The sequence below is a fragment of the Eutrema salsugineum genome, unplaced genomic scaffold (genome assembly GCF_000478725.1).
Source record: "Eutrema salsugineum unplaced genomic scaffold, Eutsalg1_0 scaffold_12, whole genome shotgun sequence".
NCBI lineage: Eukaryota > Viridiplantae > Streptophyta > Magnoliopsida > Brassicales > Brassicaceae > Eutrema > Eutrema salsugineum.
The window spans coordinates 7,735,129-7,757,024 of record NW_006256895.1 but is presented as its reverse complement, the minus strand read 5'-3'; the positions used below and the strand labels follow the sequence as shown (position 1 = coordinate 7,757,024).

General features: G+C 38.4%; 2 protein-coding genes across 2 annotated transcripts; both read left to right on the top strand.

Moving 5' to 3' along the window:
* Positions 1–2,899: 2,899 nt before the first annotated feature.
* On the top strand, positions 2,900–6,819 carry LOC18025594. The gene is made up of 5 exons (XM_006408736.2): positions 2,900–3,452; positions 3,808–4,671; positions 4,772–5,227; positions 5,369–5,558; positions 5,646–6,819. Exons 1-5 carry the CDS (start codon positions 2,910–2,912, stop codon positions 6,578–6,580), a joined length of 2,988 nt encoding a protein of 995 aa, XP_006408799.1. The 5' UTR covers positions 2,900–2,909; the 3' UTR covers positions 6,581–6,819.
* A 10,867-nt stretch (positions 6,820–17,686) lies between these two features.
* On the top strand, positions 17,687–18,728 carry LOC18025593 (F-box/kelch-repeat protein At2g22050). Its single transcript, XM_006408735.2, has one exon. The coding sequence runs from the start codon at positions 17,694–17,696 to the stop codon at positions 18,624–18,626; it is 933 nt and encodes a 310-aa protein (XP_006408798.2). The 5' UTR covers positions 17,687–17,693; the 3' UTR covers positions 18,627–18,728.
* The last annotated feature ends 3,168 nt before the right edge of the window (positions 18,729–21,896 follow it).

Sequence of the window (21,896 nt, the reverse complement as noted above, 5' to 3'; positions counted from 1 at the left end):
TTCTTGTATTTTTATGTTTTCGTTTAATAACTTTTTTTAGTTAATTTGGGTTATTCAATCATCAGGTCTGCCAAAATTCTACATTAGTGTAACCTAATAATAACAACAGAAATTGCAAAACTTGAATGCTATATAAAACCAAGAAATAACAATTCAAAAAGCTGTGGGAAGTAACATTAATAACAATTCATTAACGTTATCGTAAAACAAAATATTGTAGCGAGTAAAATGCTATAATAAACTGAGAAAAAATAGCACGATAGAAAACCGTTATATATAGTGTCCGGCCTATTATCACGTGCTATGACATAGCGCTTTCTACACTGTTATGGTATCGTTAAATATCGTTAATTGGCAGCTGCAAAAAGTGGATATTCTTGTAGTGGACAAAAGCAATGATGGTTGAAACTGCCACGGTAGTAGTAATGAGCGAATTGCACATATGTAAACCAAAGTAACTTATATCTTTGGAGGCAAACTGTATTGAAATATATTGAAAAATTTGACATCTTTTCCAGAAAATTGCTCCCATAAAAATCTGCAGCGTAGCCTTCCGAGTTCCGATCTATTGCTGTTTTTCATTTCCTCCTTTGTATTCAGCTGATTGATTACGATCATAGCTTCCTCAAAAATAAGAATCAAATGTTAGTAGCTCAGTCAAATCTTTTCCAAACAAACCGGTTCTATTGATTCCTTTCCAAACCTTTTCTCCAGCATAATACATAGTGGCGAGACCTTCCTCTAACATACTTGTCCTGACCTTTCTGGTATTAGGGAAAGGGCACAAATTGTTACCACCCTTTAAGGACACCAATCAGAGCATCGTAATGTGTACGTAGGATTCTCATATAAATCATCGGTTCAATTGGGACACAAGGTCCTAGAGGTAATACGACAGGAGATGAAACATATCTTGGGTATCTCACGAGACGGGGGAGCAGGATCCTACCTTGGCATCCCAGAGGGCATGGGTGGAGCTAAAATCAGGATTTTTAACTTCGTAGCCGACAACCAACAGAATAAGATCAATAGTTGGACCTCGAGACTATTGTCAAAAGGAGGCAAAGAGGTTTTAATTAAATCGGTCGCCTCAGCAATGCCTACTTTCGTCATGTCATGCTTCCGTTTACCTAAATCAACAACGACGAAACTAACTAGTGCAGCAGCACGGTATTGGTGGAGTTCAGATGGACATCACAAAGGCTTACATTGGATAGCGTGGAATAAGATGTGTCAAGATAAGACAGAAGGGGGAATGGGGTTTCGAGAGGTTGAGAACTTTAATACGGCCTTATTGGCAAAACAATTATGGAGATTGATAGATGACCAAATTCACTGTTTGCACGAGTTTTTAAAGGACGGTATTTTAGGAAATCAAGTCCGCTAGACCCTGTTCGTTCTTACTCACCATCCTATGGACGGCGAAGTATAATCTCAGCTAGATCTCTGGTTAATAAATGGCTAATCAAAAGAGTTGGTTCTGGATGTTCTATTTCAGTATGGAATGACCCATGGATACCAGCTCCTCGCCCGAGGTCAGCAACTTGTAAAGGCTTCAATTATTATCCAAATCTTATGGTCAATCATCTGATTGACCCAGTGACGAACTCATGGAATCTGGGTCTTATAAAGGCAATTATAGATCCAACAGATGTGGAACTCATTCGTGGGATACCCATAAGTAATTCATATCGACCAGACACAGTGGGGTGGCATTTTACAAAATCTGGAAGATATACGGTAAAATCAGGATACCAAACGGTGTACCGGCTATCAGACGATCGTATTGAAGACCAACATGGGCCAAACATAAAGGTACTGCTAGCATATACTTGGAAATTAAAAACTTCCCCAAAGATAAAGCACTTTATTTGGCAAGCTTTATCGGGATGCCTTTCGGTGCCAACTCGACTTCAAACCCGGGGAATAAACTGTGATACACAATGTGCACGATGTGGAGCAGAGGAAGAAACAATCAATCATGTTTTATTTGAATGTCCCCCTGCTTTATAAATATGGGCCTTATCAAAGATCCCAACACCCCTAGACGTATTTCCAATGACATCGATTTATGCTAATTTTGATCACCTATTCTGGAAGCTACCAAAAGAGATAACAAATACACAATTCCCATGTATTTTATGGTATATCTAGAAGGCAAGGAATGAAAAGGTATACTCAAATATTGATACATACCCACAAATTACCTTGAGAATAGCAGAAACAGAAGCAGCATTATGGGAAGAGGCCCAAAAATCTAAACAGCAGATAAAACCCATAAATAATGGAAACTCAATGATCTACTCATCATTGGTGAGTTACGATGGCTTGTGGTGTTATATCGATGGTTCATGGAAAGATACGGATTCTAAATCGGGATTAGGCTGGTATTATTTCAAAGACGGAGCTATGGATAAGATAATGGGAGCACACAATGTAAGACGGAGCCTTTCAACTCTGCATACGGAGGTAGAAGCCCTTATATGAGTTATGCACTGCATGATAGGGAATCAAAAGGTGGCTGTAACTTTTGCAACAGACTGTTTGGAGTTGGTGAAGATGGTGTCTGCACCCGAAGAATGGCCAGCATTTGCTTTACATTTGGAGGAGATCGCGAAGATGAAAGACAAATTCAATCCCTTCACTATAATACACATCCCACGTGCGAAGAACTCGAAAGCGGATATTATAGCAAAGAGCGCTCGAATCTACCCACAAGATGTTATTTATGTAAATTCGATACATCCAGTTTGGATAACCCAATCATTCTAGACATTTAGGTTGTGATAAAAAAAAATATATATAATAAATTACAATAATACCATTTCTTTTCTCTCTTTTTTTTTAGTAACTGTTTTTAAAGCTGTGCTTTTTTTTTTTACTCTCTCTTTCGCTGCTCTCACACGCAAATGGCTCACCTCTTCAGAGAGCTGTCTCTGGGTCACTCCAAAAGAGAAACAGCGACGCCGCCACCGGCGAATTCACGATCGTCTTCAATGGCCTCCGTTACACCTTCCGATCTACCTCCGTCTCCACTTGGACAACTCGCTGTCCAGCTCTCTGAATCCGATCTCCGCCTCACTGCCTACGAGATCTTCGTCGCTTCAAACCGTAGTGCCACCGGGAAGCCTCTCTCTTCCGCTGTTTCATCAGTCTCCGTTTCTAATCCGGACTCTCCTAACGGCGGCTCTCCTGCTTCTCCGGCAATCCAGCGTTCTCTGACCGCAACCGCCGCGAGTAAAATGAAGAAAGCCTTAGGGATGAAGTCGTTGTCCTCGTTATCTCCTGGATCTACCAAGAGTCCTGGCTCGGGTCCTGGTTCGGCTCCGGGTTCTGGTGGTAAGTCGAAGCGTCCCACTACTGTCGGCGAGCTCATGCGGATCCAAATTGGTGTATCGGAGACCGTCGATTCTCGCGTTCGTCGAGCTTTCCTTAGGATCACTGCTAGTCAGGTTAGCTCAATTTCATTGTTGCATTTTCCTTTCTCGCTGGATCTCTGTGATCCAATTTAGCTGAATTTCGGCTTGACCTGGTCAAAATTCGCACTTCATTCCATTGCGGGATCTAGTAGTTTATATGTGTTAATTCCATGTAGAGTTAATCTCGAGCTTGAAATTAGTTGAATATGAGTCCCTTTCATGATCTTGTGATTATATATCTGGAGTCTCACTTTTTGGATAACTGTGGATCTTGAAGTGTTTAAATTTGATAAGAATGTGTGTTGTGATTCTTTCTTTTTTTAGAGGGTTGATTGCTGCAAACGTTATTTGCTTAAATTAAGTTAATGGGTTTTTATTTTTTTTCCAGGTTGGAAGGAAGATTGAGTCAGTGGTTCTTCCCTTAGAATTGTTACAGCAGCTAAAGTCGTCTGATTTTACGGATCAGCAAGAATATGATGCGTGGTTGAAGAGATCACTGAAAGTTCTTGAGGCAGGTCTTCTGTTGCATCCTCGTGTACCACTTGATAAGACGAATAGTTCTCAACGACTGCGACAGATTATTCATGGAGCTCTAGACCGGCCTATGGAGACTGGGAGGAACAATGAGCAAATGCAGAGTCTTCGATCAGCGGTCATGTCTCTTGCCACTAGATCTGATGGGTCTTTCTCTGACTCTTGCCACTGGGCTGATGGCTCTCCGTTTAACCTCAGGCTCTATGTACTGCTTTTAGAAGCGTGCTTTGATTCTAATGATGATGCATCCATGGTTGAGGAAGTCGACGAACTTATGGAACACATAAAGAAGACGTGGGTAATTCTCGGGATCAACCAGATGCTTCATAACCTCTGTTTCACGTGGCTTTTGTTTTCTCGGTATGTTGTAACTGGACAAGTTGAGATGGACCTGCTTCACGCTTGTGATTCTCAACTGGCGGAAGTAGCTAAAGATGCAAAGACAACAAAGGATCCTGAATACTCCCAAGTTTTGAGTGCTACGCTTAGTGCTATATTAGGTTGGGCAGAGAAAAGGCTGCTTGCGTACCATGACACCTTTGGCCGAAGTAATGTTGGTACCATGGAGGGAATTGTTTCTTTGGGTGTATCAGCAGCCAGGATATTAGTTGAAGATATATCTAACGAGTATCGTAGAAGGAGGAAAGGAGATGTTGATGTAGCTCGTACAAGAATCGAGACATACATCAGGTCATCACTACGAACTGCTTTTGCTCAGGCAAGTGTCTGCATTATGTCGCGTTCTTTTTAATTTTCACTATTTATCGCTGCCCGAGCAATTGTATGAACTGATTTGATTCTTTTTGGTCTATCTGTAGAGAATGGAGAAAGCAGATTCAAGCAGGAGAGCATCTAGGAACCAGAAAAATCCTCTTCCTGTTCTCGCCATTCTTGCTAAGGACATTGGTGAGCTAGCTGTTCAAGAAAAGCGGATGTTCAGTCCAATATGGAAGAGATGGCATCCATTTGCTGCAGGAGTTGCTGTGGCTACTCTCCATGTTTGTTATGGAAACGAGATTAAACAGTTTATATCCGGAATATCTGAATTGACACCCGATGCGGTCCAGATATTAAGAGCTGCAGATAAGCTAGAGAAGGATCTCGTGCAAATCGCAGTAGAGGATTCTGTTGACAGTGATGATGGTGGCAAAGCAATTATCCGTGAAATGCCTCCATTCGAAGCTGAGACCGTTATTGCTAATTTGGTCAAAGACTGGATCAAGGCACGAATAGACAGACTTAAGGAATGGGTTGACAGGAATTTGCAGCAAGAGGTTAGTAACTGTTTGGTCGTAGAGTTTTAGTTTCCCATATTTAGAAAACATAGTCATTAAGTTTTAGTTTATTTGGGGTGATTATAATCTTCAAAGTTTAAACAAAGTTAACGCAAACCATTTTTCTTTGTTTTTTTTCAGAATTGGAATCCACTGGAGAACCAAGAAGGATATGCACAATCTGCTGCCGAAGGATTGCGGATTACTGATGAAATTTTGGAAGCGTTTTTTCAGCTTCCCATACCTATGCATCCTGCAGTATTACCTGATTTAATCATTGGTTTGGATAAGTATCTTCAGTATTATGTTTCAAAGGCGAAATCTGGTTGTGGTAAGCTTGTTGATCTGGGACAACATATGTCTCTACTTGAACTATAAATTTCTTACATCTTATATATTTTCTTATGATGATGCTCAGGCTCTCGAACTACGTACATGCCCACAATGCCTGCACTAACCCGATGTACAACGGGATCAAAATTCCAAGGTGTATGGAAGAAGAAAGAGAAGGCACTTCCCTCTCAGAAGAGAAACTCTCAGGCTTCGATTGTGAACGGGGAGAATTCCTTTGGGGTCACTCAGATATGTGTCAGAATAAACAGCTTGCACAAAATCCGCAGCGAGCTCGATGTTGTGGAGAAGAGAGTGATCACACATTTGAGGAACTGTGAGTCAGCTCACACCGACGACTTCTCCAACGGCTTAGGCAAAAAGTTCGAGCTCACACCAGCGGCTTGCATCGAAGGCGTTCAACAGCTATCTGAGTCTCTAGCTTACAAAGTCGTCTTCCATGACCTAAGCCACGCGTTATGGGACGGGTTATACATTGGTGACCTCTCGTCCTCTAGAATCGAGCCTTTCCTAAAGGAGCTCGAACAGAATTTGACAGTCATAGCAGAGACAGTACACGAAAGAGTCAGGACACGGATCATAACCGATATTATGAGAGCCTCTTTTGATGGCTTCTTACTTGTCCTTCTCGCTGGAGGACCCTCTAGAGCCTTTACAATACAAGACTCTCAGATAATGGAAGAAGATTTCAAGTCTATGAAAGATTTGTTCTGGGCCAACGGAGACGGTCTAGCCATGGACCTAATCGATAAGTTCTCGACCACGGCCAGAGGCGTGCTTCCTCTGTTCAGTACCGATACGGACAGTTTAATCGAACGGTTCAAAGGCATGACGCTCGAAGCGTACGGTTCTTCAGCAAAGTCTAGGCTTCCATTGCCTCCGACTTCAGGACAGTGGAACGGTATGGAGCCGAACACGCTCTTACGTGTTTTGTGTTACCGTAACGATGAATCTGCCACGAGGTTTCTCAAGAAGACATATAATCTGCCAAAGAAGCTCTAGTGAAGAAGACTACTTGATACAATAACCTCACAAGATATTAAGTGTGTTCCACTTGCTGGGAGCATCCGAGATTTGTATAGTGAGTTTTTTATTATTATTATTATTATTATTATTATTTGTTTTGCGGGTTCTTTTTCCTTTTTAACGTTCTTATAAATTATATTCATTTATAACGTTTGTTATTATTATTTTATGAAGAATATACATGTACTTATTCGATGTAGCTACCAAGTTTACCATTGTCTATTTGTTCACTTGTTGTTTCTTTTTTTTTGGCTAAATCAAAATTAAGAAAAAGAAACTTACAAATAGTGATAAATTCGTCATAAACTATTGTATAAAACATGATGTATTTGTCAATATTTTATAATGTCATCGAATAATATATGTACTGCATAGACAGAAAAATATATATTGTTCTGCATAAATTTATTGTGTAGTACGAGATCGTGCTGAAGAAATAATTATTTCATTATCACCAAATATTAAACTGAACAACTTATACAAAAGATGTATTAAATCAAACAAGGGAATGGACCCATAAGTGTGTAACACTTATTTTAGGAGATCTTCGCATTCATATTTTTGCAGATTTGGTTAAAATTTAATAATGTGGAAAGATTAGCGTACTTGGTGAAGTAAGAAAAAGACTCTAGAAACGGGAAAAAAAAATCAAGGGGCAATTGTGTTTATAAGACAATAAACTAAACTGTCGTCTCTTTAGTACTTTTTTTAAGTTTTATCACTTTTACACATATTTTTTTTTTTAATTAATTTGAAAAGTTAAATACCGTTTAGATAGAACTCTTGTAATGAAGAATGACAATCCAAATTTTTTTACACGTCCGTAAAGTACCTAAAACTATGGGAATCGAATCACTGACCGATTTTAGAAATGATACGAGTGGATAACCAAAATAAAAAAAAACCATTCAAATTCGATAAAAGATGGTTGGAAAAACCGGAATTCAAAGAGGCGATAATTTCAGGCTGTGGCATTTTTGATGGAATCTCACGTCGAGGTTTCCATAAAAAAATAGTAGACTATCGTAAGAGTATCTCCATCTGGAAGAAATCTCTCCTAACTAATTCGGAGAACATAATCGATGAATTAAAAAATCAACTAGATGTAGCGCAAGATGATGAGAACACAACGACAGAAGAAATAAAAGTGACATAGTTAAATTTTTTTCGTTTCCGGATCCTTTGACCCTAGACTTAATCAGACTAACATATGTCTTATCTCCAAAAAAGAAAAGTCAAGAGCAATGATGGAATTCCGTCTGATTAGTCTTTGCAACGTAAGCTATAAAATTATCTCTAAGCTATGTGTAAACGACTAAAGAGGATATTACCAAACCTAATTTTGGAAACTCAATCAGCTTTCATAGCTAGGCGACTTATTACAGACAATATTTTGTTGGCACAAAAAATTTTTTTATGCCCTCCGTACCAACACCTTTTGTAGAGAAAACTTCATGGCCATCAAGACAGACATGATTAAAGCATATGATCGGGTAGAATGGAGCTTCCTTGAAGCCCTTATGATCAAGCTAGGATTTTCCGAGAGAAGGGTCAGACTCTTGATGTTCTGCATTTCCTCGATCTCATACCAAGTCCTTATTAATGGAGAACCGAAGGGAAAAATCATACATTCGAGAGGACTGCGACAAGGAGATCTCCTTTCTCCCTTCCTCTTTAGTCTGGGTACTGAGGCTCTTATCTCACTACTCAATGTAGAAGAGGAGGAAAAACGTAGTTCTGGGCTGAAAGTAGCTCAAGCGAGTCCACCGGTTTCACACCTTGTTTTTGCCGATGATAGCCTTTTCTTCCGTTGAGCGGATATCCAGTAGGGAACCGAGATTTTCAGGATTATTAATACCTATTGATCAGCTTCGGGACAACAATTTCGGGAATATAGTGGACCCGCATTCAAAGCGAGGTATAAGAATGCCATCGGAGTATCATCGGAGGGCGGCATGGGTATGTCCATGACCGATTGAGTAACCGAGTCAATAATTGGCCTGCAAGATTTCTTTCCAAAGTTGGAAAAAAAATTTAAATAAAATCAGTTGCTCAGGCCGTTCCTACATACGTCATGTCATGCTTCTTATTATCCCAAGGAGTGACAACAAACTGCGGAGTGCCATTGCCAATTTTTGGTGGAGCTCAAAGTAGAATAGCAGCAGGATACACTAGATTGCCTGGGATAAGATTTGCATTCTCCAGAATATGGGATGACTTGGATTTAGAGATTTACAAGACTTTAATTAGCCATTCTAGCTAAATAGCTATGGCGACTTATTCAGTACCCCTCGTCTCTCTTGGCTCGGGTTCTAAGAGGCAAGTATTATAGACAATATGACCCTTTAGAGGACCGGAACGTCTATTCACCATCGTATGGGTGGCAGAGCATTATGGCTGCAAAACCGCTCCTGAAGATGGGCTTGAGGAAGACGATTGGATCGGGTCTAAACACAAGAGTTTGGAGTGAATCGTGGATTCTGGATCTTAGAGCTCGTCCGACAAGAACCACCCCGCAGATCGGATACCGGCATCCGGGATTATTGGTATATTCCTTTGTCCGTCAAGATACGAAACAATGGGATGTTCCCCTTTTAAGAAATTTTTTCCAACCTGAGGATGTCTCTCTCATCTTTGGGCAGAGACCTAGCCGTAATCGTACCTTGGATGGATATGCATGGAATCATTCCAAATCAGGACTTTATTCGGTTAAGTCGGGATATGATCTGATTGGAAGGACGAAGTTAGACTGGAAAGCTGGAGCGATGAGAGAACCGAGTATCACAGCCCTTCAAAGCCATGTATGGAAAGTCCGTACACTTGGAAAGATGAAACACTTTATATGGAAATCCTTATCAAGGTGTGTTGCTACGTTCCAGAACCTCACCTACCGACACCTGGGCTTTGACAAGCATTGTCCTCGCTGTGGGGATCCTGAGGAGTCTATCAACCATCTATTGTTTTAATGTCTTCCGGCTTTACAAGTCTGGGCGTTATCGGACTTTCCGTCCCTTCTGGGTCTCTTCCCAAGTACCTCTATTTATCAAAATATGAACTTTTTCTTTTGGAAAAAAAGAGTTCGGCATAACAGATCCTCAAAAGGATGTACATCCTTAGATCCTATGGTTTATTTGGAAAGCAAAGAACGATAAAATCTTCATCGAAAAAGAAATTTCTCCGGAAGATACCTTGCACCATGCAAAGGTGAAAGCTGAAAATTGGAGAATCGCGAACCAAGCCGAAGACGACGATGATGCAGACGTTGGGACAATGATCCCTGATATCCCTACACGAGGATTTTTGGATCCCGATATGCCGGATTGATGTTCTTTGGACCAATCACAGACTGGTTAGCGGACTCGGGTGGAGTTTGGAGGATGGCAGGGGAAATGAGATTTTTGGACTACAAGGATGTCGCAGAAGCCTCTCGGCTCTTCACGCCTAGATGGATTGCCTCCTATGGGCTATATCATGCTTGAGAGAAAGATGGTTAATTTTGGTTCATTTCCAGACAGATTAGCCGTCCTTTATGATAGAGCTGGAATCCTTCTGTATTCTTCGAGAGAGCTTCTCGAAATTCACGTTGTCTCATATCCCCAGAAGCCTAAATGTCCGAGCGGATAGTCTTGCAAAAAGAGCTCGAGCAAGATGATTATTTTTTTTCCTAAATCAATCATACCGAGCGGGTCGATGACGGTTTTCGGACCATTTCTCCGACTAGCCACATGTGATGTAATAGTTGGGTAGACGAAAAAAAATTATTTGGAAAAACTGAAAAAATACTTTAAAATTTGGGAAAATTTGGAAAAGGAAAGAAAAAAATAATTTAAACTCTTTTTTTTTGGAAAAAAATGTTTTAAATTTTTTTTTCCAATATCTATGAATTAATAGAAAGTATATTCAGCAAATCTATTAATTTATAGAATATGTTATCTACTATTTGATATGTATTCTACAAAATATATAAAACTGATTATTTACAATTTTTTTCTGTATTCTACGAAGTTATGAAATCATATTCTGTTACTTAGTCATTGTTCTACAACTTAGTATGTAGAATTATAATTCTATAGTTAATGCTGTTTTCTATAATTATAAAATACTTATTCTATTAAACGGTTAAGAAAATTTAAGAAAATCTAGGATCAGATGTCGAAAATTTAAGAGGTGTCGAAAATCTAAGAGAGAATATCTCTTTTTCCTTTTAAAATTATTTATTTTTCCTAATTTTTTATTTTTTATATTTTCTTAGGAAAATTTTTTTGGCGATAATTCTTCTCCACCTCCTTCACGTTTTTCTCCTCCCTCACCTCCTTCACGTTTTTCTCCTCCCTCACCTCCTTCACGTTTTTCTCCTCCTTCATCTCCTTTCACATTTTTTCTTCTTTATTTTGTTTTTTTGGCTAATCTCCTTTAAAATCTGTTACATACCTATGTAATATGTGCTCTATGGAAATCGGATATGAAGAAAAAGTAGAATTTTATTGTCGATGGTGAGAAAGGAGGAAGATTACTACCTAGTGATTTCATTGATAAATCAGGGTTTTTGCTAGTTATTATCACAAATGATCGGCAAGTGAAAATCTTTTGTTGGATATGCAAAGAAAAACCCTTCTGTCCGACTATGTGTGACACTTACATCTGTAGATGCTATTAGAACAAAACTTGTCAACATTGATCTGATAAAGATCCATCTGACTGAGGCAGCAGATTAAGCGATGATCAAGGGTCTGATGTAAAATCAATATAAATTTTAATATTGATGTAAAATCGCTGTAAATTTCCGTTATAAAATCATCGTAAAGTTAAATTTTCCTATAAATACATGTTTGTTTCATCGAATCATTCATAACAAATCTATCCAACACAACAACAAAAATAAACATACACAGAGAGAGTCTATTTCAACATGTCTACATACGAGCTAAGAAGCTGGATGTATATGCCTAAAGATTCAGACAGGGCGTTCACAAAGGAATTCAACGACGGGTTAGAAAAATTCATATATCAGGCCATAAATATGGAGAAAACCAAAGAAAGCGGAAAGATGTATTGACCTTGTCGGAAATGCAAGAATACGAGATATATTCTAATTAAAACGGTGTGGACGCATTTATTAAATGTAGGATTTATGGCACAATATTTTATTTGGTATCAACATTGAAAAGGATATAGTAGTAATGCTGATGGGAATGCTGGTAGTAGTAGTAATTATCAAAGTCATGTTGAATGAGATGAATAAAATTATTATCAGCCTAATCAGCATCAATACAAGAAAAACATTTTTTGGCAATTTCCATATTGGAAAGATCATCTGCTCAGACACAATCTTGATGTCATGCCCATTGAAAATTTTTTTTTGATAAGATCATGCATACACTTTGAACGTGCAGGGAAGAACAAAACACAATGGTAAGTCAAAACTGGACTTGCCTGATTTATGCAACAGAAATGAGTTGCATATACTCAGAAACAGGAAAGCACAGGTTCCTGTATTTTTGTTGGGTGCAGAACAGAAGTCAGCATTATTAAAATGGGTTTCATCTGACGTTAAGTTTCCTGATAGGTATGTTTCTAATCATTCTAAATCTGTAAAAGGGTAAAGTTTTCAGGGATGAAAAGTCATGACTGCAACGTGTTTATGCAATGATTACTTCCATTTGCATTGCTAAACTCTTGCCAAAAATTATCCATGAAGCTGTTGGAGGTAAATTATTTTAAATAAGTATTAGTTACCCGCCATTGATATAAAATATGTATATTTAAGTTTTAATATTATCTATATGTATATATGCAGGCGTTGGTGCTTTTTTGGGATCTTAGTACACAAACATTATCAGATGATGTAACAGAACAGCTGAAAGTGAATATTCCAATCTTATTGTGAAATTTAGAAAAGATATTCCCACCGTCATTTTTGATGTTATGGAAGACCTTCCCATTCATCTCCTCCACGAAGTAGAACTAGGTGGACCGGTTCAATATAGGCGGATGTATCCATTCGAGCGTTACATGAAGCATCTTAAGGGTAAAACCAGAAACATAGCTAAAGTTGAAGGCTCAATTGTGGCGAGAAGTTTAACAGAAGAGACTTCGCACTTCACTTTGTACTATTTTGCGCCAAAAATACGAACACGTAAAAGAGCTTCCCGACAATATGATGATGGCGGAGTTGGCCAAACATATGCAATTGAAGATGTACCTGACATATTCTCACCAATCAGACGTCTTAGTAGAAAAGTTAAGGAAGTTTGAAGGTCAAATGAAAAAGATTATCACAGCGCACATATGTACATTTTGCTAAACTGCAAAAAGTTGGCGTCGTACGAGAAGTATTATAACTAATTAGTGTTTTAATTATATATATAGAGCTTACTTAATTTGTTTTGACGACATTATATATACAAATTTTTGGCACCACATTCGTTAATGAGGTAAGAGAATGCATCTCCGGTGTTGATGAAACTGAAATCAATGATCGTAAAGACCAACACTTTGCTTAGTGGTTGAAAGTGCAAGTAAATAATATATATCTATATATATATATATTTATATATTGTTATAGCTCTTTATATATATATAGTTAATCAACAACATGAAGTATACTAAATTTTTTCTGATAAGGTGGAACTTACTGATCCAGATGACTATCCAATATGGTTCCATGAGTTACTCCTAGGTCCGATGGCAAAAAGTACGACTGCGTCCATGTATTTTACTCAAGGTTATATCTTATATACATACTCTCACGGCGCAAAGCGGACAACAACTAACTACAGAGTTTGTGTAAGGGGTAAAATAGATTATTACGGAGTATTGCAAAAAATAGTTGAAGTGGAGTATCCTGGTTTGTTAAGGATGAAAACTGTTCTCTTCAAATGTGACTGGTTTGATCCAACCGTCAGAAGAGGGGTACAATTTAACAAATTTGAGTTGTCAATGTCAACCAATCACGACGGTACAACAGATTTGATCCATTTATATTAGCTTCTAAAGGGGAACAAGTCACATTTGTGCCATATCCCCGAGTTCGAGCTACAAGAATGTCATGGTTAACTGTTATTAAAGGGGCTCTACGGGGCAAGATTGTAGGTGTTGAGGATCTTCCACTGCAACAAGAATCTTGCGTAGACATGACTGAACCAGATATTGATGAGGACATTATTTTAATTGATCCTCAGAACAGTCATGTGGAAGATTTCCCCGATGATACCGAAGAAGAAGGTGATTCATATGAATTTGATGAAAGCAATGACAATGATGAAGATTTGGAAGACGAAGGTGATGAACAAGAAAGTGACGAAGATGAAGATTTGGAAGACGAAGGTGATTATCATGGTTACTAGCCATTCATATATATATATATATATATATATATATATATATATATATATATATTGTTGTTTTTGTATAATAAGCAAGTATAAGTTTGATTTTTTTTTTCCTTACTAAAACATCTTACGACGTTTTTACGATGTTTCTATGAGCAAAAATCAAACCCTAATCCTTATTCAGTATGCTGTATAATGATTTGAGGTTAAGTATAATAATATGAATATTACGACGATTAAAGCATCGAAAAATCGTAAAAGTGTCGTATATATACAATGATTTACGATGCTTTGTCCAAATCATTGTTAAAGCGTCGAAAAATCGTCGTAAAATCATAATCTCAAATTTTGAATCCTTCATATCTGATTGGTTATTTTATATTTCAAAAATGTTTTTGTTACTTTAGCTTAATTTATATGAAAGCTAGTTATTCTGATAAAAATTAGAAGTTTGACAAATATCATACATATTTGCAAGTTCATACATGTTTTCATAAATGTTACGTAAAATGTTATGTATTAGATAAGATGATTGAAACAATTGTTATCTCATTTACGGAATCCATCATATAGGCTCCATATATCAATAGTTTAATATAAAAACACCTTTGGAAGATCCTTAGTGAAACATTCCATGTTAGAAATTTGTGGTTTGGTGAATTTTTTGGAAAGCGTCGTAAAATTATTGCACAAATACGACAATATTACGACGATTGTTCTTCAGATCGTCATAAAATCGTCGTATAATTCCATCAAACATATAACATTCCTGCCATTCATGTGTTTTCAATATCCGAGGTACGAGGTATTAAATAACTGCGCATTACGATGATTTTACAAAAATTCTGACAAATCGTCGTACAATTGTTGTAACCCCACGTGTTGTAAATGTGCCACGTGTCACGTCATGCATTGGCTCGTGGCACGGTAACATTACGACGGTTTTACGATGATCACAAAATCTATATAAGGGACACGAGATTTCCTTCTTATTTGCTCATTTCACACTTTCTCTTACTCTTCCTCTCCGCGAACCTGAATAATTGTAAATATATATATATATATATATATATATATATATATATGTAACTTCAATTTTTTTTCAAATTTTTTTTTAGATAGATATAATTTTTAGGATTAAAATTTAGATAAGATTGGAATTTAGAAAAAAATGGATAAAAATATTAAATTTGTTTTTAATTAATTTGCAGATTGAGATGGCTCTCCATAGATTCCATTATCGGAACCTTATGCAGACGGGACCTCATGCAGATGGTAGCGGTCTTTCAGACTCTTCTACCGAGTCTGTGATACCAGACTCGACGGGAACACAGACTGCGGTTTCACAGCACCTGGGACTTCAACCGGGTTTAGTTCCGCGACCTCCACCACCACCACCACCAATAGCAGCAGAAAGAGGAGGGCCAGCCTCTATAGCTCCTCAGCTGTATGCTCAATATACAGTTAAGGATCTTCTAACGCAACTGGACCGTGGCAGCTTGAAGTAATTAGATCCGGTCTGACCCAGGGACGTTTCGGTACGTTGTTTTGTTTTAAAAAAATCTTAATTACAATATATATATATATATATTAATTATATTTAACATATAATTTTTTGATGTAGGTTTGGTATCGACAACATGGTTGGTCGGAGCGTCTCAGATACCATCAAGGGGTTCTTCTTAATGTTAGCTTTAAGAAGCTGAATCAATCTACATTCGACACTTGGTTCAAGTGTTTCGCGATAAGTTTTAATATTAATTTATTTATTTTTTTGATTTATTTCTAATGATTTTTTTTATATAGCAAAAGTGGCGTTGAAAACTTTGCACACACGAGCGGCTGAAGACAAAGTTTTGGGACAGAGTCAAGCTCCACCTCAATAACACCATTTCTGACTGGAAGCGGAAGTGGGGGGTTGAGGGGAACAGGGCGAAGCCGGTGCCAATGGCTGACGCGGTGTGGGAGGGACTAGTGCAGAATTGGTTGGATCTGCATTCCCAGACCATTGCCTTGAAATATTCCGATTCCAGGTTTGTGTATTTTTTTAATATATAATGAATTGAAGTTCTAATATTTTTACCTATATATATATATATATATATATAGGTAACTAATTTTCCTTTTTTCAGAAATAATGTAGATGAGCAGGGGCAACCGAAGAACGTCTCGCACACTTCTAGTCAAGATCCTTTTGCCGGCAGACGCCTTATAATGGTAGGTTTTCATAATTTTGTTTTTTTAACTTATATAATTTTCCTAATTAACATTTTTGTTATGATTTTGTAGGCCGAAGAAAACAGGGGAGATCTTCCTCCAATGACAAATGTGTTCACCAAGACGCACAAGAAAAAGAACGGCGAATTCACAGATCTTCAAGCGGAGGAGATCTACAACGTCGCGTGCGAGAGGATTGTGGAGCGGCATACTCAGCTCTCTCAGAAAGCGCCTCCGTCGTCTTCCGGAGGTAGTTCAGTCTAGTCCACATCGACGCTGACGGTGCCCGAGATGGACAAGATCTACGAGGAAGTATGTTTTTATAAAAATCTTTTACAGATTGCCCCTCGGAAGAGGGACAGGGTTTTAGGAATGGGATCCATCCGAGATAACCTTGTCGCTTCTGCGACTTCTCATGTACGTGTGGAGGATTCAGTGGTTCTGCGGTGTGAGCTGAACCAGATGAAGACGCAGTTGATGCGGGTTAGGGTTAGCGGGTCGCAAATAAATTTTAAATTTATAAAACCTTAGAATACTGCAAGTGCACAGTCATGTGGTGTAGTACTTCGGGTGTCGATCAACAGGAAGGATGTCTAATCTGCAGAAACCTTAAACTGGGATAAATAAGTGAAATAATAAACTCAAGGGGGTTTTGGTTTGGTTTTGGTTTTGTACAGGAAAAGAAAAGACAAAATAAAACTAGACCTAATGCTAAACTAATTCGACTAAAGACTAAAAATGAAAAAAGGTTAAGTTGCTAAGGCCAATCTACGGGATGCTCAATTCAAACTAGGGTTCTAAACTCATAGGAGGTGAGGCATACTTTCCTTGTTTATCCTAATCTATATCTAAGCATCTTCTGACTAGTCTCATGAAAGAATATCTTAATCTTTTTCTAGGATCTGCATGGAACTAGAATAGACACTTATATGGCTAACCAACTCTCGTCATCTTAACCAACAAATCACTTAAACTCGACAAGTAGCTTTCGTTTCTTACTGCGAGTAAGATCATGCATTACTAATAAAATTCATCTTTGCTCACATCTTCTCTATAGGTAGCTTTCGTCTCCTACATCGACTATGTTCTTCCGAAGCTATTTCTGGCAATCTGATACATCACTCTCATGGCTCTGATCAATCCTAATTTCAGAGATTTGTTCATGACTCTAACCTCATACATTATAGTTAAATCCATAGACACATATCACTTAAGAAAATATTCTTACATTCTGAAAAGCAAAATATGATTGGAACAAAAACTTATTTTTGTGGTAGAATAATCAAGATATCTTTTTTCGAAAAAACTATTTTGAAAAAAAATATTTTCTTGTAAGGCAAAGGTAAATCACTAAATTGTAATCCGTAATAATAGTTGACAAAAAAAGTCGCTAATATGACGTTACATAAAAGAGGTAAATATCTTTGAACAATAAAAAAGGTAAATATCAGTTGCCGACTAAAAAAGGTAATTAATAATTTCTTGTTATATATATAGTCATTGTTGTTAGTTCTTTAATTTTTTATCCTCTTAACACGATCATGTCTCCTCCTCTGAAGAAAATCAGAAGACTCTCTTCTTTCATCGGCAGCAAGCCACCACGAGAAGACAACTACGATCCATCGTCGCCGTCACTTTTGTCGTTGCCCGACGAAATCGTTTTGCAGTGCTTACTCCGCCTTCCAAAAATTTATGACCGAAACCTCTCTTGCGTTTCAAAAACCCTAAGGTCTCTTGTTCGGTCTCCTGAGCTCCACCGTTTGCGATCTTTGCTCCCAAAAGACTCCACCTATGTCTCCTTCCTCAATGGTGATTTGTTCACTCTCCGTCCGATTCAGGAGACGAAAACGAAGACTGAGTATCGATTGATTCCGATTAGGTTTCCTTCTCATCCTTTTAGGTACCATTCTACACCCGTCGCGGTCGGGTCGGAGATCTTCTTCGTTGGTGGATCATCCAAACCTTCTTCGGATCTTTGGATTCTTGATACTTGTTCTAGAGAGTTAACTCAAGGACCAAGCATGAAGGTGGCTCGAATTGGCCAAGCCGTTGTTGAAGTAATCAACGGGAAGATTTACGTGATCGGAGGTTGCTTAAACAAGATCCAAGTAGAGGTTTTCGATCCAAAAATGCGGAGTTGGAAAGTCGCTGAGAGTCCTATAGAGAGAATTTATTCCGGATTGACGAAGCGGATAAGCGCGTCACTTGATTGGAAGGTTTATTCTGTCGATACTGGGAGAATCAATGTGTATAATGCAAGAGAATGTGGAAGATTGGAGACAATGCAGATGGCAAGTGATGTTGTATGGTGTATGTGTGTTGTTGCTGATTTACTCTATGCTTACTTCTTTAATGTTGGGTTGATGTGGTTTGATGCAAAGCTTAAGATATGGAGAAGAGTAAATGGTGTTGGTGGTGGTGATGTGAAGAGACATGAATCATGTCACATGATGTTAAGTTTCACGAAGCTGTAATGACGGAATACAATGGGAAACTAGCGGTTTTGTGGCCCGAGATTAATTATCCTAGGACCGAGAGAGAGATTAGGTGTGCTTTGATCACATTGGATTGGATTGGAGATGGGATTCACGGGAAGATTGAGTGGTCTGGGACTGTGGCAGTTCCGTATGATTCTGATTTTCGTAATTGTTTAGTTGTTTCTGATTGATCAGTTTTTTTTTGTTTGCACAATCAGAATAAAAAAAAGGGAATGGTTTCAAAACGTGAAACAAGAAAGAACAAGTTTTGAAGAATGGTACTGCCTATTATAATTGGGATTTTTGCTAAGAGTAACCTAGAAAATTGATTCTTAATACAAAAGTAGATATTTGATATAACATTTAACAAAAATAATCTAAAAAAATAGTGAAAAGATAATATAATCTTGTATGACCAAACAAAAAACGGATGTTTTAATTACGGTTTAAACCCTGACGAAGTCTACAAAAGACTTACAGAACTTTACGAAGTCTACTAAAGACTTACAGAACCTTACGAAGTTTACTATATAACTTCCACTAATCAAAAAATCTTTTCGTAATCGGGGAAACTTACCTAGACCTAAATATAAACCGTTTTGTACCAAATAATAATTAACCTAACTGGAAAAATTTCCCCTAACCGTACAGAATTATCCAGACTATATAATTAAGGAATTTTACAGATCCTGTAAAAAAAAAAAACCGCCGAGGATATCCCATAACTCCTGTTGAAAAAAAACTGGCAGCTCTCGAAAGCGATTTCTGTTATTTGTCAACGCCGCCGCCGATTTACTTCTCACCAGCGCCTATAACCCTCTCCAAGCAAGTTTTCTTCCTCCATCTACATCCCCCTGCTTCCCTATTACTCCGTGTTCATCAACACTCCGTGTTCATCACCACCACTGGCCAGATCTGAAATTAGGGTTTTTTTTTGCAGATTTGCTTTAGCCGCTTGACTGTGTCGTTATTTCCTGCTTCAAAACGGTAAGGAGATGTCATTTTGAAGCTATATACATAGCTGTTCCTCTATATTTTTCTATCTTTTTCTATCTTCCTCTCGACGGGTGACAATATATGTTTTTTTTTGTAGATCTGGTTGCAGCTGGTCGCCGCCGATTGCTTCTCATCACACCGGTAACCACTATCTGCTTGATTGCTTTTGGTTTGATTGCTTTTAGTAGACGTCATATTCTGTCCTTTTGTGTAGACTTCGTTTCGCTTTAATAGACTTTTTTTTGTTTGAGTATACTTCAATTTGTAAAAGTAGACTGAAATTTGTAAAAGTACACCTAAATTTGTAAAAGTAGACTTCAATTTGAAAAAGTAGACTTCAATTTGACAAAGTAGACATCATTATCTTTCTGTGGTAAGCATCAAGTTCAGGTGGTTCCACTCCACAAGCAAGAAAATTCACAATATCAGCAAACCAGGGCATTCTCTTCTCTTGGATGCTATCCACTTCTTCAAACTCCAAATAAGAGTTGAGCACCATCAATGATTCCTCAGGAAGACTGTCATTAAGAGGGACTTGAGAGTCTACTCTTAACCTAGAGAGATGGTCTGCAACTCCATTCTTTATACCCTTTTTATCTTGTACTTCCATATCAAACTCCTGAAGTATAAGGACCCATCTCAATAGTCTAGGCTTAGCATCTTTCTTGGTCATCAGATACCTGAGGGCTGCATGATCAGTATATACAATGACTTTTGATCCCACCAGGTAGCTTCTGAATTTATCAAAAGCAAAGACAATTGCCAACATTTCCTTCTCAGTGGTAGCATACTTCTCTTGGGCAGAGTCAAGTGTTCTACTGGCATAGTAGATGACATGAAGCTTCTTATCCTTCCTTTGGCCAAGTACTGCCCCAACTGCAAAATCAGATGCATCTGTCATAACCTCAAAAGGAAGGGACCAGTCTGGGGCTTGGACAATTGGTGCACTGACTAATGCATCCTTGATCATCTTAAATGCCTCTTCACACTCAGCATCAAAGATGAAATCAACTTCTTTACACAACAGCCTTGTCAAGGGTCTGGCTATTCTTGAGAAATCTTTGATGAATCTTCTGTAAAACCCTGCATGCCCAAGAAAACTCCTTATCCCTTTGACTGAAGTGGTAGTTTGCAGATTCACCATCACTTCCACCTTTTCTCTGTCAACCTCTATGCCCTTCTCAGATATCTTATGCCCAAGAACAATTCCTTCCTGCACCATGAAGTGGCATTTCTCCCAATTCAACACCAAGTTATGCTGCTCACATCTCTTCAAGACCTGTGACAAATTAGAGAGACAATCCGAGAAGAAGGAGCCATTGACAGAAAAATCATCCATGAACACCTCCACCTTCTCTTCAATGATGTCAGAGAATATATTCATCATGCAACGTTGAAATGTGGCAGGGGCTTTACAAAGACCAAAAGGCATGCGGCTGTATGCAGATGTGCCATAAGGGTATGTAAATGTTGTTTTCTCTTGGTCTCTTGGATCTATGGAGATTTGAAAGAATCCAGAGTACCCATCGAGAAAACAAAAGAAGGGATGGTTTGCAAGCCTCTCTAACATCTGATCAATGAAAGGCAAAGGAAAATGATCCTTCCTAGAGGCTGCGTTGAGCTTTCTATAGTCTATACACATTCTGTGTCCTGTTATAGTCCTAGTAGCTATCAGCTCATCCTTCTCGTTTTTAACCACTGTGATCCCACCTTTCTTGGGCACAACGTCAACAGGAGATACCCACTTTGAGTCAGAGATTGGGTAAATTATCCCTGCCTCAAGGAGCTTGAGTATCTCCTTCTTAACCACCTTCTTGAGGTTTGGGTTAAGACGTCGTTGATGCTCAATAGAGGACATAGATTGGTCCTCTAGGTGTATCCTGTGGGTGCATATGTCAGGAGAGATCCCTCTAATGTCAGCCAAAGAGTATCCTATGGCTCTCCTGAACTTTCTTATCTCACTAAGCAATGCACTCTCTTGATGCTCTAATAAGCTATCATTGATGATCACTGGATATGTTGAGTTTAAGCCCAAGAAGGCATACCTGAGCCCTGTTGGTAGAGGCTTGAGCTCAACAGGGGGTGCATCAGCCTCATTCCAATCCTTGTCCAAGCTGTATTGGCTGGTGTCTGATCCTTTGATAGCCAAAACCTTAGAGCCACTTTGTTCCAGTTCCAAGAACCTTGTCTCAGGACCAAGTTCTCTAGCATTGTCCAAATACATCTTGTACCCTTGACTTTCTTCTGCTAAGAACTCATTGTCTCCTTGTT